At 36.5% G+C, this 18,950-nt stretch overlaps 1 protein-coding gene across 7 annotated transcripts in view; it reads left to right on the top strand.

The window, feature by feature from the left end:
- The window catches only part of ADGRV1 (adhesion G protein-coupled receptor V1), a 554,175-nt gene that overhangs the window by 169,237 nt on the left and 365,988 nt on the right, over positions 1-18,950 (top strand). For all 7 annotated transcript variants that reach the window (XM_032846581.1, XM_032846569.1, XM_032846573.1 and 4 more), the window contains 7 exons: positions 1,709-1,973; positions 2,720-2,842; positions 8,662-8,884; positions 9,208-9,412; positions 13,350-13,496; positions 15,991-16,246; positions 17,812-18,014. In XM_032846581.1, coding sequence (XP_032702472.1) covers positions 1,709-1,973; positions 2,720-2,842; positions 8,662-8,884; positions 9,208-9,412; positions 13,350-13,496; positions 15,991-16,246; positions 17,812-18,014 — 1,422 coding nt within the window. The remainder of the gene's footprint in view (positions 1-1,708; positions 1,974-2,719; positions 2,843-8,661; positions 8,885-9,207; positions 9,413-13,349; positions 13,497-15,990; positions 16,247-17,811; positions 18,015-18,950) is intronic.

The following is an 18,950-nucleotide window of genomic DNA, read 5'->3' as shown; positions in this document are numbered from 1 at the left end:
CTTTTCCCTTTCCTGTACTCAGATGTTTTGGGGTTTTCCAGATTTAGTTTTAGTTCAAATTTCTTTTCACTTAACTCCAGGTACTTCTATCAATTCTCTGTCTTAAGGTATCAGCTGTAGGCTGTCTTACACTTTTCTAGGTATCCTTTTCTCTAATTTCTAGACTTAACATATCTAACCTCCTATTGGCATCTCCACATACATATATTTAAAGTATCTAAAATTTAACATATCTTGAACTGAATTTTGATTTTCTCTTTGAAACTTGTTGCAGTGCTTGGCTTTCATCTCAGGAAATGCCAACCTCTTAAATGCAGTTGCACAAGACAAAATGGTGGCTCATATCTTTCTTGATTATTCATTTTTATTCATTCACATCTAATTTATTACTCTTTCTGATGCTATCTCCCAGTAATGTTTTGAATACAGATATTTCTTTCCACCTCTGCTTCTCTCTCCCAAGTCCAGCTCCCATGATTTCTCTCCCACACTGTTGGAGTTGCTGCCTAGCTGGTCTCTGATTTTCTGCCCTGACTCCTCACATTCATTCTCATCCAGGAGCTGGAGTCGTCTTCTAAAATATTATTTCATATTATTCCTCATTTTAAAACTATTCAGTGATTTCCAATTATACATAGAATAATTCTAAGTTATTTAATGTGGACTATAAGTAGCATAACCTTAGTTCTTTATCTACCCAGCTCAGGATCAGATTGTGTCTGTTGTCCTGATGTGATTGTAAGTATTGTGCCTTTTGCTCTATAAAGGGTCCCCATGATGCATTATATGGGTCATCCTGACAAAAGATACCTCATGACCGTACCTCTCCAGTCTTACTGTCTTCATTCCCTCAGGACAGTCAACTTCCTTCAGGTTGACCAGTCTTCATTCAGCTGATGAAAAACATTTTCTGCTTTAGAAACTTTGTCGTGTTGTTCTTTGTAACTTTGTTTCCCTAGTAACACGCATAATTCTCTATCATATTCCAGTTGTTATCTTCAGCACTTGTCTCAATTGAATAATCATACATTTATTTAATCAGTGATGTGTTTATCATTTGCCTTTTCCTAACAGTTGGTAAGATCTATAAGGGGTGAGGCCACTCTATCCATAATGCCTGCAAAATGTCAGGCTCACATATATTCCCAATTGTTGACTAAATAAATACAATTCTTTGTGCAATTGACGAGATTATATAAGAAACCAGGTGGATTCAGGATTTTCTTTTAATTTTAAATATATGAACACTCACCTTAAAACCTTGTGTACATTGCCACCTTCAGGACTAAAGAGTTTTGGTGTTTCTTTTTATATTCGATTGCTTAAACAGTGGGGAAGGAATGATATTCTAGCATCAGAAAGTTTCTTATCCAGATCTGAATTTTTCATATTCAGATGACTTCTCTCCTGGTTTTGGCTTTCCCTTTCTCTTGCTGTGGCCAACCCTTACCCATATTTATATTTGAAATTGATTTATTTTCACATAACTTCTTTTTCACTTATTTCTGTGTGTGAAGTGTGTGTATATACACAGATTAAAAAAAAAGGAGAGAGCAGTGAGAGATCATCAGTTTTGGTATTTTCTCATTTATGAAAGTATCCTAACTAAATAAAGGGGATTAGGAGAGTAAATATATGATATTGTTTAAACTCACATGAGTGCTAAATTCCTAGTCACAAAGGGTTTGTATTTGAATATTTCCCACAGGTCTTCAGATGGAGTGGAGGAAGCTTCACGTTACATCAGACGCTGCCTGTCCGAGGCGTGCTGAGCATAGCCTTGTTCACCAGAGGAGGCTCTGTGTTCTTAGCCATTTCCCAGATTAATGCCAGGCCAAATTCCCTTTTACTCAGATGGTCTGGCAGCGAGTTTATGAACTTTCAAGAAGTGCCAATCAATGGGACAACACAAGTTGAGGCCTTGACTTCAGGCGATGATATTTATTTAATTTTTGCCAAAACTGTCTTTCGAGGTGAGAAGATAATAGTGTTTTTACTGCATACATAGTTGTCAGAATTATCTAGCATTCATGTAATATGTTCTGTATGAAAACATGTAGCTCTTGGAATAATTTTTTGTTAGTCCGTTTCTTGATGGATATTGTATTAGCTGTCAGCTACAGCTAATTTTGTGAAAAATCCCACATTTTAAATGACGTGTAGAATCTTTAGATGAAGAACTACTGCTTTAAAGTTTTATTAAAATAAAATTTGGGATGGGCATGTAAAATGGAAAGATCTCTGAACAAAATCTGAAGATCTTATATCCAAAATGCAAACAGTGACATTTTTTGTGACTATACTTGGGGATCCCTTAGGTAAGTTATAATAATAATAATTAGTGCTCAGCAACTTTTGGATAGGACTATTTGAAAATATTCTCTGAATACAAATATGCTTTTTTTTTCTGCCTAGTGGAACTTGCATAGGTAAAATTTCAACATTACTTAAAAACAGAACTTGTGTTTCTGTTCTTTGTTTAATATCAGATCACGATGAATCAGTGGCCAGCCATGTATGTACTCCATGTGGTAAATGTGAAAAGACTTTTGAAGTGTTTCCTACTATGTTGTATTTTTGCTTAACTAAATGAACTTGGAGGAATATCCTACTAAATTTGTTTTTTAAATTAATTTGATATCTTTGTTATTTGTTTTTACTGTGTAATTTTGTCATTTTTTTTCCCCTGTAACATTTGCCTTTTATTCCATTATTATAGGAAATCAGAATTCAATTGATATTTTCATCTGGGAGACAGGGCAGTCCTCTTTCAGATATTTTCAATCCCTGGATTTTGCTACTGCTAATAGGATCTACTCCTTTACACCAGCTTCAGGAATAGGTAAGGGATTTTAAACTGCTAACTAATCTGAAATGCAGTGTGGAAACCTAGAGCAATTTTAATCATATTGATTTGGAGATATTATCACATTGCCAGACACTAGGTATTTTAATAAGGATGTTAAATCAAGATATTAATAGAAACATCTATCGAAATCCTAGAAATTCAAAAGGACTAATAGTTTTAAAATGGGTATTTGTGCTTGAGAGGAATCAGAATAATTGAAATATAACAGAAAATATTAGTGAAGGATATAGTAAGGTAATGTATTTCTTTTGTCTAGAGAAAGATGAAGAGTGGCATTACATATAGTAATAAGTTTTAAACATGAAAGTGTAAGAGGATAATAGGTATCTGCACTGAAAAATTTTAAAAATCAGAAAATGATTGTAAGAACTCTGTGGTCCTTTTTCACTCTCCCATCCTTCTTCCAGTCTGGTCCTTTCTTGGTTTTCTGTACTTTAACTCACACTTTAGAAACATAAGTAGTAATTTTATTCACAGTGGTTTCCAAAACAGTCTGTTAGTGAGAAACCAAGGGGTGAATGTTGTCTGGAGGCCATAAGACCATTTCAGAGTTGGTAAAAAATCAGGTGATGGGCCCATCGTAATAAGGCTCAAAAGGCAACGGCAGTGGGCATGGTGAGCCTGTGGGGCTGCCTCCCAGAGCCAGGGGCATGCTCATGAGTCAGCATATCTCTGTTTGATGTGCCCAAAGGAAGCTAACAGACAAACCAAGTGACTCAGCCCATGAGTCTGGATAGATTAAAGTCCTGCTTTTAAATTGAGACATAGTGATTTTTTTTAATGAATTAAACAGCACCATTTATTGATTAGACATTCTATGTAAGTCATTGTTTAAAGTTATGAAGAATCCCTTGCCTTCAGGGGTTTAATGTCTGGTTGGAGAAGCAAGAAAAATATTAAGACAATAATTCAAGATAAGATTCCAGTCCCATTTGCTCTGTGAATGGTAGAATTGAAGTGGGTAAGAGGTCTCAGAGGGGGACGTGAGCTAGGCCTGGGTAGGCTGGTACAAAATGTTGTGGGTAGAGGGAAAGATGTGAGCAAAAGAGAAAGGTTGAAGTATATATGACATCGCGGGCACAATGAGCAGACTAGAGTGGTGGGGACAGAGGGTTTGACCTAGAATGTGGTGGTGGTAAGGTTGGAAACATACACTAACATCCATACAAGGAAGTCTGGAATGTCAGGCTCAGGATTTGATCTGTGTTTGGATGGTTCAGTGGTTCCCAAATATTTTTGCCTTAGAAACTTTTCATCCTCTTAAAAATTTAAGGATTTCATGTAGATTCTATCTACTGATATTTATTGTATTAGAAATTAAAAAGGAGAAATTTTAAAGATACTTACTAATTCAATTGAGAATGATAGCAGTGAACTCATCACCTGTGATGAAAATAGCATGTTTTATTTTTAAAAAATATGTTTTCCAAATGAAACTTTTGTAAGAAGGGTGGTATTATTGTTTTTGTGAATTTCTCTAATGTCTGGCTTAGTTGACAACACCTGGATTCTCATATCTTCATCTGTATTCTACATACTGTAATATTTTTGGTCATATAGCCTGTAGAAAATCCCACAAACGTTCATGAAAGAATGAGAACTGTGTAGACTAATAATGTCTTAGTGTTAGTACAAAAATAGTTTTAACTTCACAGACCCTCCTAAAGTGTCTCTGAGCTATACTCTGAGCATTATTGGGGTAGAGAAATCCTTGAAGGCATTTCAAAAGCAAATGATGATCGAAGGCATGTTTTATAACTCCACCTAGCTTTGGTGTGTAGAATATGCTGGATGAAACAGTTGGCAACCTCCCAGGCAAGATTCCATATAACAGCCTTTGCAGTTGGTTAGAGACGTGGTACTGATGAAATCGGTTAGAGGTTTAGATTTTGGAAACATCGATGCATGTCTCCAATCTATAAAGTAAAATCTAAAATCTATGAAGTAAATGATAAAAGCCAAAATCTGTAAAGTAAATGATACTGTGAAGAGTAGAGGCTTTAGCACAAATGCAGGAGTCTGTTCTTGTTGTTTTTCTCCTAGGTGCCTGGCTGCAGTTTTCTGTATCAGGCACCATAATCCTTAGACACTGTCTTCTGCTGTCGCCTCCACTGCTGACCAGGCATCGGATCTTATAGATCTCTCACTTTTTGTGGATTATCTATCTAAATGTGCTTTGTTTCCATATGCCCTGCCCCTCCTCAGCCCTGTCTCTGCACCATGTTCTCCTAGACCCTGGTCTCCTTGCATCTGGACTGTTACATCATTGTCTGCCCTCCACTCCAGGTTCACTCTGCTGTCAGTGTCCTGTGTCTATCTCTGTTCTGAACATCCTCTCCATAAATAACTTCTCTTTATTTGTCAGCCTCTGATAGACCATGAAGCTGTGATGTTATCCTGTGAAATACAGTTCTGTGGCTTTCTTATCATTCACTCAGCAATTGATTTACTACATAAATTATGTATCTTTCATCATGTATTTGTTTAGTCGGTGTCTACTTGTCCTTTAATTTTGAGGCTTTATTATTTTTGCTTTTCCTATACCTCAAGCGTTCAAGTGGACTAACTGTATCTACTTGAGTCACTTATTATAATTCAAAATAGTTTCCTAATGAACGTTTTTAAGGATGACAAGTGCTGCCTGAATGGGCTGTTAATTGAAGTTATAGAACTCCCTTTAAAGATTTTTAAAGAAATAGAATAGGCACACTTTCTAAAAGAATTTATGAAAAATTCTGCCAGAGGCTTGTTAAGGGACCCATTGTGAGGTCTTTTTATTTCTTTTGTTTCTGTGACTTGAGGTTGTAGAAGCATGAAAAGATTATAAGTAATTATTTAGAATGGCTTATTATAGATCCCCTGAAAGCTGAAATTATGCATTAAATAATATTCAAGGACTTTCTTATTTTGAATATGTCAAATATTAGATCGGAGCCATGGCTGTGAGGATTATATATTTATTCTGCTTAATGACTTGACAGAGATTATTGGGTAGAAACTGAATTCTTTAAATGGAAAAAGAAGAATGAATGTGACAAAGGCTGCAAGGACATACAAGCTTATCTTTCCCTTCTTCCTTCTCTCCTTCATTATTTAATAGATTTTTAAAATGCCACTTACCTACCCGGCATAGCAGTAGGCCCTGAGGAAAAAAGGGTAAACAAATTCTTGTATATCCCCTGCCCTGAGGAGGTTTTAACATGCGATGGGGAAGGGAGACATGATGTATAATAACACAAGTAAGTTTCTAACTACAAACAGGTAACTGCTATCAGAGGAGGAAGTGCTCTATGCCCACAAAATGGAGAAAACTTGACCAGGTCTAAGGGAGGCCCAGAAAGCTTCTGTAAGGAAGAACCATTTAATAATTCTGCTGGAAGAACACTTCTCCTTCCCCTTCTCCTTCTTTTCCCAACTCTCTCCGCTTCACCAAAACCGTCACCTTTGAAAATCATCATCTGTGGAAATCGTTTGGAGGAACTCCTCACTCTCTTCTTCCCTATGTAGTCACCATGAGAAGCCCAGGCCCCCTTGGGAGAAAGTGACTCATCCCATCTGGTCTGTGTGTGCTCTGGACCACAGGAGCCCTAATTTCCAGACTAGGGACTCAATTCTCTCCCCAATTCCCCAAACCCTTCCACAGCATCCCCCAGAACAGTTACACTCTGGAGCTTTTCTCAGAATGCCCCTCATCTCCTTGCACTGGAATCCTGCCCTATCCTGAGGGCACTGCTTCCCACACAGCCCTCTCTGGCTGTCCTCCGTGTTACTGGTTTCTTCTCCCAGATCTCTTAAGAGCTAGCAATGCTCCCTCTAGCATTCCGTCCTGGGACTTCTCTATGTTCACTCACTCCTTAAATAATCTCAGCCATTTAGGATACTTTTGTTTGTTTGTTTATAGTTTTGTTAACTGGAAGGCAATTCTATAATCAGTAACGGTTAAAATTATGTTCCCCAGAGTAGAGACTTAAGGGTTTTTTTTCCTTATAAACTCCTGGCCCAGTTCTATGATCTTGAACGGTACAAATGACTATTTTCTGAGAAAACACTCTCTGCATACAAAAATGCAGATTTGAACCCCATGCATTTCCTACTCTGAATGTCTAATTATCTATTTGCTACCTTCTCATACTTTTCAGGTTGGGAGGAAGTGAATAGGGTCTATCTCTAAGGATTAAGATACATAATCAGTGATGCTCAGAACACTTTATGATTTTGGTTGAGACTGTAGATTGATTGATTGATTGATTGATCGAGACTGTAGAATTATTTAAACTTAGGAGATGTTGAGGTCCATCTGAAGAATTTGCTCTTCACTGAGTATCTTCGGTTTTACAGAGCTTTATGAAAAATATATGATCATTTTTAAAAAGCAAATTTATTAATAACATTTTTCTTCATTTTTAACTTTTATGCAACATTTACTAACCTGCAATGGTACTTAAATAATTACCATAAGTAAACATGATGAATAATTCTTGATATTTGATATTTTAGAGTAGGAATATGGATCCTCCATTGTAACCTTTTAGGCTAAAATTTTCATGGTTTCCAGTTCTGTGTGCTGTTTTAATAAGCAAACCCATCTTAGTTCATATCTTTATATTCTGATGTGTTTCTGTAGGTACTGGAATTTGTGCATGTTTCTGGTTGGTTTCTCACGCTTCTCCCTAGTTTTAAGTCTGAAGATTGCTTAGTGGCCTATACAATGTAGTAAGCTCCCTGACTCCAAATTTCCCCTGCTATATAATATATATTTATTATTTGCCAATAATATTTGCTATTTTTCCATATTTGCTAATATTTGCCATTGCATTGAATCATTAAGACCATCTTTTCCTACCAACTTTTCAAGAAGCATTGGCAACATATACTCTGAGATCAAAGATTTGTTCAGATCCTTTGGCCTAATTACTACCTTTAAGAATTTATAAAGTGAACAGGCACCTTTGTGGCTCAGTTGGTTAAGCATCCAACTCTTGATTTCAGCTCAGGTCTTGATCTCAGGTTTGTGAGTTCAAGCCCCACACTGGGCTCCATGCTTGGTGTAGAGCCTAGTTTAAAAAAAAAAAATTTATCAAGTAAAAAGAATTAATAACTTTCTCTAATTAATATTGAAAAATATAAAATAATGAACAATCAATGTAGAGAAATTAAGTATATTTTGAAGATCAACTCTATAGATTATGCATTAAAATCATAAATTTGAATGCTTTGTAGTGACACCTAAGAAGTGCCATATAAATATAGGATTAAGCTTCTTAATTAAGAATTTTTTTGTATTTAGTCTGTTTATAATTATAAAGAATTTTTATAATTAGGAATTTTTTTGTATTTTGTCTGTTTATAATTATGCTCATCATAAATTCTTATGGATGGTGACAGGAATGGAAATTATAAAAATGAAGCATTTATTTGTAGGATTATACATATTTTTCACTTTTAAAAATATCCTACCATGCTAAATACTAAATACTGAGTCCTAAATACTAAGATGAATAAGAGTCCACGGTCCATTTGGGCTTTACTATCCAGTAGTTTCTTATTTATTACATGGATTGTGGGTTTACTGTTAGGCTGGTTGGGTCACTCCACAGCATTTAAAAAATTGCTATTTACATTTAGTTATTTCAAATAATATTTCAGTTTTCAGAAATCAGCTCAAATTTAGTTAATCCAGAACTCAAAATAGAACTTTGAGTGTAGAGAAGTTTTGCTTTGGTACCTTGGTGGGGAGTGTGTGCAGTGATATTCATGTTTCACTGTAGTTGCCTTTTCTTTCCTTTCCACAGTCCACATCCTTCTTATTGGCCAAGCTATGTCTGCTCTTTACTGCTGGAATTCAGAGCTGAATCAATTCTCTTTCATTCTGGAAGCCCCTTCTGCTCATGATGCAGCTTCTGTTACAGTAAAGTCCTTTAATTCAAGCAAGAGTTTAATTGCTCTAGTGGGAGCTCTCCATTCACACATGTATGAGCTGGCCTACATCTCGAGCCAGTCTGACTTTATTCCTAGGTAGGTTCAACATTGTATACAAAATGTCTTTATGCTCACCATAGTTTTATGTGGCACCTAATTTCTAAGTGTTTATTTAGTGACCAGAGATATACAAAATATGAGTAATTTATAATCTAGAAATTTTGTTATGTTCCATACTTCTTATATCTATTTTATGAAGTTTATCAGTATTATGAACATTTATATTATAATTTTATTTACGAAATATGATTTTTCCAAATGTTTAATATTAATCAGTGTTCTGAGAGTTTTATGTTTTTGTATATGTATATACCTGATATTTGTAGCAGTTGACTTATTTGATATACTTCTTATGCTAGTTCAGGTGAACTGATATTTGAACCTGGTGACAGAGAAGCTGTAATAGCGGTAAACATCCTTGATGATTCAGTTCCAGAGGAAGAAGAATCCTTTAGAGTTCAGCTTAAAAATCCCAAAGGAGGAGCAGAGATTGGTATTAACAGTTACGTAAAAATAACTATTCTGTCTAATGATGATGCCTATGGAGTCGTTGGATTTGCTCAGGTAAATGTCCCACACTTAGAAATCAAAATGATTTATTCAATGTCTTTATTTATTTTAAAGCTTTTATTTATTTATTTATTAGGAGAGAGGGAGAGTATGGGAGTGGGGCAAAGGGCAGAGAGAGAGGGAGGAGGAAAGAGAATCTCAAGCAGACTCCTTGCTGAGCACAGAGCCCGATGTGGGGTTCGATCTCTTGACCTGAGATCATGACCTGAGCTGAAACCAAGAGTCAGACTTTTGACCAACTGTGCCATCTAGATGCCCCTATTCATTGTATTTATATATCAGTTGTCAGCAGGCAGTCCTACTTTGAGTATCTTTATCCTTTTGCCTTTCTCTTTCCCCATTTCACCCCCCAACTCTGCATTTTATGGTGAACTTTCCTGATGTCTTATAATTTATATTCCTACACACTGAAACCTCTGAATCAACTTGTCCTAAACTTTTTTATTATACTGATTCCTCTTACAAGATTGAATTTGAAACATTACCAGTTGACCTTGGTCCTGGAGTTTGGCTCCACTATTAGCCTCATCTCTAGGGGGTAATGATGAAGCAGATTCTGAATAGATTATATACTATGTTTTGTTATGTGTATATCCCCTACAAATATGTTACTTTCCTTTGTGTATTGAAGGAGAAGGGGAGAGAGTGTGTGGGGGGTTATGTTTATAACTATACCTGCATTGTACACGTGGAGGTGCTTTCTCCTGAGGAAAGAGAACTGTGTCAATTTCCATGCTCCGACTTCCTATTCCTTTACCCATAAGCAAAAGGACACTCATCTCTATTGCATCATTTAGCCCTATTGGCCAACTCTATCTTGATTTCCTAACTAAAGTTAAGAAAACTGCAGTTATCATGCGTTGTTCTCTGAAATATTCTGCAAGTAAGGAAAACTCAACTGAAAGTGGCTTAAACACCAAAACCATGTCCACAGAGAAGATGGGCTTCGGGGTTGGATGGATACTTTACTGTGTCACCATGACCCAGATTCTTTCAATTTCTCCACTTTGCCAGCATAAAGTTGCTTCTTCATTTGGTTGTTTGAGAGCTGGTGTTATTGTTAGGCCATTGCTTTCTTGTTTATGTGTCTTTGGGGAGAAAGAAATGTGGCACTTGGGATGATGAAGAGATTTCCCAAAAGACTCTGGAAAACTCTTCTTAGGTCTCATTGGCCAGAACTAACAAGGGCACTCATTCATCTGTTCATTCATTTATTCATTCATGTAGCAGTTATTTAACAGACACCTACTGTGTACCAGATACTGTTTCAGATGCTAGAGATATATCAAGAAGTAAAAAAGTAAAAATCCCTATCCTCATTGTCCTAAATTGTGGAGGAGGCAAAGGGAGACAGTAGACAGAGACGTGCGAGACATCTGTACTCGGTGTGATGGTAATAAGTGTTCTGGGAAAATGTTTGGCAGGGAGGACAGATGGAGATTGTGAGGGCAAGGGGTGGAGTTTGGGTGTAGGAAGTAAAACATAGACTATCAGGGAGGGCAGCACTATGGATGGAAGTGACCCGAGGACAAAGGCCTGGAGGGGAGAGGGGAAGAACATTCAAGGCAGGGGGAGCCGTCAACAAAAGGAAAGGCCCTGAAGTGAGGCCTCGCCCGTCTGGTGCAGCAAGGAGGCCACTGTGGCTGAAGTCAGTGTAGGAGGGAGTGATGAGGCCCAAGAGGGGAAGGGCTAGCGTTCTGTTTCTGGCTTCCCCAGCAGCACCCACGGGTTTATGACTTGCTAGGAAGACCCAGAGGACTCAGGGTTTCACCATACTCATACTATGATTTATTACAGCAAAGAGGATACAAAGCAAAATCATAAGAGGAAAAGGCATGTGGGGTAGAGATTCAGAGGAAACCATGGGAACCACACAGGACACACTTAATTCCCCCAGCATTGAGATGAATTGTGACAACATGTGAGAGGTGTTGCCAACCAGGGAAGCTCCTTAGTGACCCTAGTGCCTGGATGTTAACTGTGGACTCTCAGCCTGACACATGACAAAATTCCCGACTCCCAGAGTGAAAATAGGTGTTGAGTATAAACCACACTATGTGTGCAGTTTAGGCACAGGGAGCCAGTGTGAGTTCCAGGAACAGTGGGAATCCTCCTGAAACCCAATTTCCCAGACACAAGGTGAGGGCCAACGATAGAGCGGCCTTTGAAGGCTAGCAGGGAGGCCACTCTGTGAACTCACACCAGCATGAGCCCCTGAGTACCATCATGAAGTTTGCCCTGGAGGGAAAGCGTTGGAGTGGAAGAGCAACTTGATCTGACTCACATTTTAAAAGAACCATTCTGGCTGTAGAATTGAGGCTAGACACAAGCCCCAAGGTTGAGTTACATGCTCTACTAACTGAGCCAGCCAACTGCCCCCTATGCATATTTTTAAATCAACATATTTTCTGTAGGAAGGTTTGAATGCTTTGCACAAGATTTTATTACTATGTAACATTTGTAACAATATATTAAAATGCAGTGTAAGGCACTGCCATAGGGTAGGCTATCTACTCAAACTATATTCTAAAATAGAAGCTTTTAGAAGCTGTAAGAAATTAATGGAGGAATTTCTTTTCAGATTACAATAATAAAAAGACAAGAAAAAGAAAACCAGGGTGCTGGGTGGCTCAGTTGGTTAAGCAACTGCCTTCACCTCAGGTCATGATCCTAGAGTACCAGGATCGAGTCCCACATTGGGCTCCCAGCTCCATGGGGGAGTCTGCTTCTCCCTCTGATCTTCTGCCCTCTCATGCTATCTCTCTCTCAAATAAATAAGTAAAAAATCGTTAAAAAAAATAAAAGAAAAAGAAAACTATTACTGAGAAAGATTTAAAAAATCTTTATACTCCATATTCTGTCTTTATTGCTTATGGATAAAGTAGGGGTATTGTAAGAAGGGGTTCTTTGGAGCATTAATTTTGAGCAAAATTTCATTCAGTGGCTCTCAGGAGATGCTGCAAGTGTTAGAGGAGAAGTTCCATTCACACAGAGGTAGAAATCAGTCTGGAACAGAGGAAAGAGGTCATGGAATCTAGATGAGAAGAGGGGCAGTGGATATTTCTGGCAGGAAAAATAGTTGTAAAGACCAGGTGCCGAGGATGAAACACCATCAATGGAAACTGCACAGCCTGCAGAACATTTTAGAGGATATAAATTTAAGGTTAAAAGACATTCGTGAGTGATCAGAAAGAGTGCCCTGGTTCTCTTGATGTCTTTACCTCTGAGTGGGACTCTAGAGGCCTTGTAGATCAAAACTTATTTTACAAGTAGGAAACAAAACCTAGAGGGGTTGCCAGAAGTTATACAGGGGAAGAAGGCTTCCCTCATCTCCTGACTCTATGTCCTTTCATTTCTAGAAACTTTACATACTATATGTAATGGTTTCTAAAAAATATATGCTTTCTGAATGTGAAAATAAGATGTTCATTGAAGAAATTTGAAAATTACAGAAATAAGAAAACAAAGTAAAAATAATCCTATAATGATTAACATTTTAATTTACTTTAACTTAGTTTTTCAAACATGGGGTGCCTGGGTGGTTTAGTCGGTTAAAGTTCTGTGTTCGGCCCAGGTCATGATCCCGGAGTCATAGGATTGAGCCCTGCATGGGCTCCCTTCTCATTGGGGAGCCTGCTTCTCCCTCACCCTCTGCTACTTCTCCTTCTTGTACTCTCTCCCTCTCTCTCTCTCTGTGTCGAATAAGTAAGTAAAGTCTTTAAAAAAAATTATTCAAACATGTGTATTTTCAAATTAATATCATGGTCATCATCTCCCACTGTTTTTTAAACTATGTTTTTCACTTGTATTTTGTTGTTTTCATGTTGTATCATGTTGCTTAGTACTGTAAAGTTTGCACATGCACAACAACATGAAATATGTATGTAGGTAATTTCAGCTAATCCCTTGTGATTTTCTGTGTGTTTTTCAGAATTCATTATATAAGCAAGTGGAAGAAATGGAACAAGATAGCCTTGTAACCTTGAATGTTGAGCGCTTAAAAGGAACATATGGTCGTATAACCATAGTGTGGGAAGCTGACGGAAGTATTAGTGATATATTTCCTACCTCAGGAGTGGTATGTAATTTATAAAATTATAGGAGAGTCACTTTTAAGTTATGGTTACTATTGATGCATGGGACGAAACCCTGCCTTATGGATGAAGTGTTTAAGTTTGACCATGTCATCACTGGATTTCTACTAATCACCACAGAGAGGGAATCAATTTAAGGTTAGTTTAAATGTTGTGGTTATTGTTCTTTTTTCCTATAATGCCAAACTTACCTGTAAAAAAAAAAAATCCCTTTTTAGGTTCAGTACATCGGTTTGCCAAATTAGGGTTGTGTTTACATTGTCAGAAAGATAAAACCAATCAAACTGGAGATGGAATTGTGGTTTCAAGATCTGGGTAAAATGGAGGCAGTAAACAGGGAACAAATCTATGTAGGATAGTTGTACATATGAAAAAGCAGATCAGAATTGTTGAGTGATGTAGGTTGAGTTTCCTATAGACGGGACTCTGAGATGGAGAGTTGGGGGTGGATTCCTGAGGAGACACATCTATAAGGAAATAAGGAAGTTAGGAATGTGCAGAGGGGGAAGTTGATCCCTGGGAGCTGCGCCTGGGATTGAGTCTGTAATGGAAGTTCTTGAGCTGAGCTGGTCCTTTGGAGTTGTTTCCAGTTGGAGAAAGGAGGATGAGATTCTGCATCCCCATCTTAGCCATCCTGGACTTCATACTGCCTTCTAAGTGGGGCATAACCTTAAGTGACAGTTTACTGCAGCTAAAGGCAGTTCCCAGTGAGAAACACAAAAGCTGTCATTCCTGCCAGCTAGGGATGAGTGCATCAGTCCCAAGAAGGGATCTGGGCAGAGGATCACTTTGTGTACTATTGGAAAATAGTATAAAATTGGGACACAGGTTGAAGAATGGAATCAGACTGGGTCAGAGAAGTTAATGACTTGCAAAGAGAGTTTAAAGTACCTTTAGTTTCTAATTGGAAGATGGTTGGTCCTTTAGACTCATCTTGGGTTTCATAGATTTATCCACATATTTTCCCCAAATGCTTCTCTGAAGAGTTCCTTTAAAAGACCGCTCATGAAATTCTCTCAGAAAAAGATGGATGAATGTTATGGTCCACCATTTCTAGGTTTCTTTAACATTTGAAAGGAGATAAGAGCTTCAGTGTCTTAAAAATGTTATGGCAAATTTTATTGCTTTAAATGTTTACTTTACACAAGTCACCTAAACTATATATTCAGCTATGTAAGTTGTATCTATCAGGTTCTGTATGTTCTGAATTATATTTTCCCAATTAATCTTTCTTATATAAACATGATTAAAATGATTTCTATTTAAATGCATAATAGTATCTTAAGTGTAGACCATATTTGGGAGAATTAATTATTACGTTCAAGAGTCAGCAAACTTTTTCTCTAAAGGGCCAGTGAGTGAGTATTTTAGACCTGTGCACTATTATGGCTCTTTCCTAGATACTCAGCTTTGCCTTTGTAGCACAATAAAGTGTTGGACAGTACGTAATTGGATGAACTTGGCTGTATTCCAGAAAAACTCGATGAAAAGGATTTGGCCACAGAGTAGTAGTTTTGTGACTCCTGATTTTATTAATAAAGCTCTTGAGTTTATATCCTCAAGTGCCTTCTTTAGGTGGAGAAATGAGTGTCAACAAAATGGACCTGGAATGCTAGTTTGAATGATTGTAGTTTGTAGCCAGGTTGCTAGAGATTATGGTATGAGGCAGAGGGTGATTGGAAATGACTTCAAGGAGCAGACGGAAACCCTGTGAGAAAGGATTTCAGACGCCTTTTAGCAAATGTGGATTTTACTCTAGGCAATAGAGACACAACAGGAGGAGAGAGATGTTTGATTTGTCTCTCTTTTTATCTTTCTCTCTCTACCTCTATTTTGGTTGATTCATTCTTAAATTATACATCTGTTCAGCGTTTAACCAAAGGAAATTGCCATCCTGGCAAAATTTTTGTAGAGAAAAATGTTTAAACTAGTATGCCACCTTCTTTTATCTTTATAGATTTTTTTTAAAAATATGGTATCCAGGACTTGGACTCCCAGAGAGACTATGTACTCTGTATTTTAATAGAATGTGGGCTTCAGGATGTGACAATTTGGCTATGTGTTTTATCGGGTTATGTTTCTGTAATGGTTTACTTTTTTTCTTTTTTCCTAACAATCTTCCATTTTTAATACGCAAAACAGTTAACTGATTTGTAGAATTATATTGTGTTGCTTCATTCCCTCTTGTTACTTAAGTTGTGGTCAGTATTGAAAGAAAATTTTAATCTTTTGATGTTCTTTTTTTTTTAAGATTTTATTTATTTAGTTGACAGAGATCACAAGTAGTCAGAGAGGCAGGCAGAGAGAGAGGAGGAAGCAGGCTCCCTGCCGGGCTCGATCCCAGGCCCCTGAGATCATAATCTGAGCTGAAGTTAGAGGCTTTAGCCCACTGAGTCACCCAGGCACCCCTCTTTTGATGTTCTTATTGCACAGTGATAATTACAAAATAAGTAAAATCTTCTTTCTTTAAAATTTTAGATTTCATTTTCTGAAGGCCAGGCACTGTCTACAATCACTCTGACTGTTCTTGCTGATGATGTACCAGAGTTATCAGAGATTGTGAGCATAGCACTTGTTCGGATTACCACAGAAGGGGTAGAGGACCCATTAAAAGATGCTGCCATTGATCAGAAAAGAAACAAATCTGTGATAACAATTCTGCCCAATGATTCACCTCATGGCTTGGTGGGTTGGCACCCTGAGTTTCTGTTCATTAGAGTTACAGAGCCTAAAGGTAAGTGTTGTTAAATATTTTTCAGGTTCTAGTAAGTTTTATTGGTAATTTAATTGTAATGTTTACTAGGACTATAAATCCCTTTTATATATTTATATATTTTTTTAGTTTGACAGATCATACTCAATCATTTTTATTTTTTGTTTATTAAATTTTATGATCATGTAATCACCCATCAATAGTGCTGTAAGAAATGCTTGTATTCTTTTGAGGTGTTATGATCATAATAGAAATACTAATATTTTAGTAAGTCATTGCACTAAAGGGTGACAGGTTTTTATTTTACTTTCCCTTTGTCATCGTTTATTTATCTATTCTCTTTCCCTTCTCAGATTCCTCTATGTAGATTTTCATCAGTTATAGGCAACAATAAGCAACACAGTGAGTTGCATTTGGTACTCAGGGTATTAATTGTTAAGCTTAAAGCTGTAATTTGAGTAATTTTTCTGTGAAGTTTAAGTAACCCGTCCCTATTTCCTTTAAGCTTAGTGCCGAGATCTTTGCCTAAATAACTGTTCATTTCAGATTTAGGATTAATAGATTAAAGGCCATTTAACTTTTTTGAACAAATATACTTGAGCATGTATGTATTTATTTAAAATACGCAATGTGAAGCCTCTGAAATTTTCAGACAGTAACATGATGTCTTTCAGAGACCATTCACTTAAATAGTTGATGGGAAAAATGACATATAATTATGCACCTGGGCCTTTATATGTCTGTATATGTGGGAAAAGGAGCCTCTAGACTTAAAATTTGTTCATTTATTCATTCAACCAACATTTTGAAGCAGGTAGTAAGTGCCACAAATTGTGCTGTGTTTTCTGGAAACAAAGAGACACAGTCTTAGGTTATTAGAACCTCACAGACCAGTGGGGAAGAGAGAAAAGCATTTTTTTGGCCATTTGTTTAGCAAATTTAATTTAAAAATCTAAAAAATGAAATTAAAAAAATGATGCTATGACAGCCTTTGATCCTTGTGGCAGACCTCAGTAAAAGAAAATTACTCTTCTAATGATTAAGTTATTAAATGATGACTTTGTGTAAGTTTTCATTTTTTAAAGATTTTATGCATTTATTTATTTATGAGAGAAAGAGTGCGGAGGGACAAGCAGACTCCGGTGCTGAATGTAGAGCCAGATGCAGGACTTGGTCACCACAACTGTGAGATCATGACCTGGGCTGAAACCCAGAGTCAGACGCTTAACCCACTGAACCATCCAGGCGCCCCATAATTTTTTATTTTCAAAATCTTCTTAGCATTTGTAATTAGTTGTCAATCTGCACATAAGTACTTTCCTAAGATTTCCAGCAATTTTCCTTAAAGCTCATGTTATATATAAAGTAGGAGGGTGCATTAGAGAACCTGAAGTGAGGATTTAGAACTGGGATATAATGTACTAAATACAGCACAACTTTGCAGACAGAGGGAAGAAAAGCACAAAATACTTCTTGGTTGGGGGAGTATACATTGGGATAGTGCAGAATATTTCACCTGAAATTCTTTGAATGGTATCAACTACAAATAGAAAATCTTGTTTACTTGAGGCATGTCTTTCTCGCAGAGAACATCACCATTCTTCAGTTACCAATTGTTCGAAATAAAGGACTGTTTGGGGCCATTGGCATTCATTTGATAGCTAAACCGAATTTCTTATTGCATGTCGATAATCAAGCTACTGAGAGTGAAGATTATGTGCTACAAGAAACAATAGTAATGATGAAAGAAAACATAAAAGAAACTTACATCAAAGTTGCCATTTTGTCGGTAAGTTTAAGCTGCAATGAATATGATGTAAGATAAAGGAAACATACTTAAAGATAAAAACGTGATTAAAAAAAGAAAAATATGATCCTCTTAGAGATAAAAATCTTTAAAAAGGTTGCTTTTAATGTAAAATTGTGAATACTTTAACTGGAATATTGTTCAAATGACCTTTGAAGCCTTGAATTGGGATTTAGTGGGATCCACTGTTTTGTTGGTTGGTTAGTTTTAAACTAATAAACAAATGAATAAAATGCCCAAATTAATCTGGCTATTTTTATTGTTGGTTTGATAGGGCAGTATTTTCATATCATGATAAAATTACTCAAATGAAGATTATGCTTCAGGGGGTTTAGATCTGGTTTTAGTGCTCTCTCATGAATATAAGGAGAAAAGTGTATATATGTAATGACTCATAAGAAACTGAGAGTAGTTAATAGTGTTATTTATAGTATTGCATAATAACTAAATGTTGTATATATTATTATACTATATATGACTGTATTAAAATAAATATATCATATATTATTAGGTAAAGATAATGTTGCATAGTAACATTAGTGCTACTAATAGTGGTATTAGTGATAGTGGATAACAGTGGCTTCTGGAAAGGACATTCTGGGAAAGACATGAGAGATGGAACAAAACAGAAGTTTCTTTTCCTGTTCATTATGTATTTGTGTTACCTTTTGAAATTTTTTATTACCTATCCAGAAATAAAGTAACAGTTTTTAAAAAGTTAATTAAAATATAGGATAGTATCTAGATTTGTAAGCCTAGAGCTTTCACTTTTAAGACGTATGTAGAATTTACCATTTCTTCTAAATTTGAGGGTACTATATACATAAAACATATTGGATCGTATATGATCATAATTGTGTGATGGATTTTTAAAAATTATTTTACTTGTTAATGAGTATTTGGCTTCAATTAAAAACT

This window comes from Lontra canadensis, unplaced genomic scaffold (assembly GCF_010015895.1).
Source record: "Lontra canadensis isolate GAN:19392208 unplaced genomic scaffold, GSC_riverotter_1.0 scaffold4, whole genome shotgun sequence".
NCBI classification, from domain to species: Eukaryota; Metazoa; Chordata; class Mammalia; order Carnivora; family Mustelidae; genus Lontra; species Lontra canadensis.
Note: the sequence above shows the minus strand (reverse complement) of the source record. Positions and strands in the feature narration are given on the sequence as shown.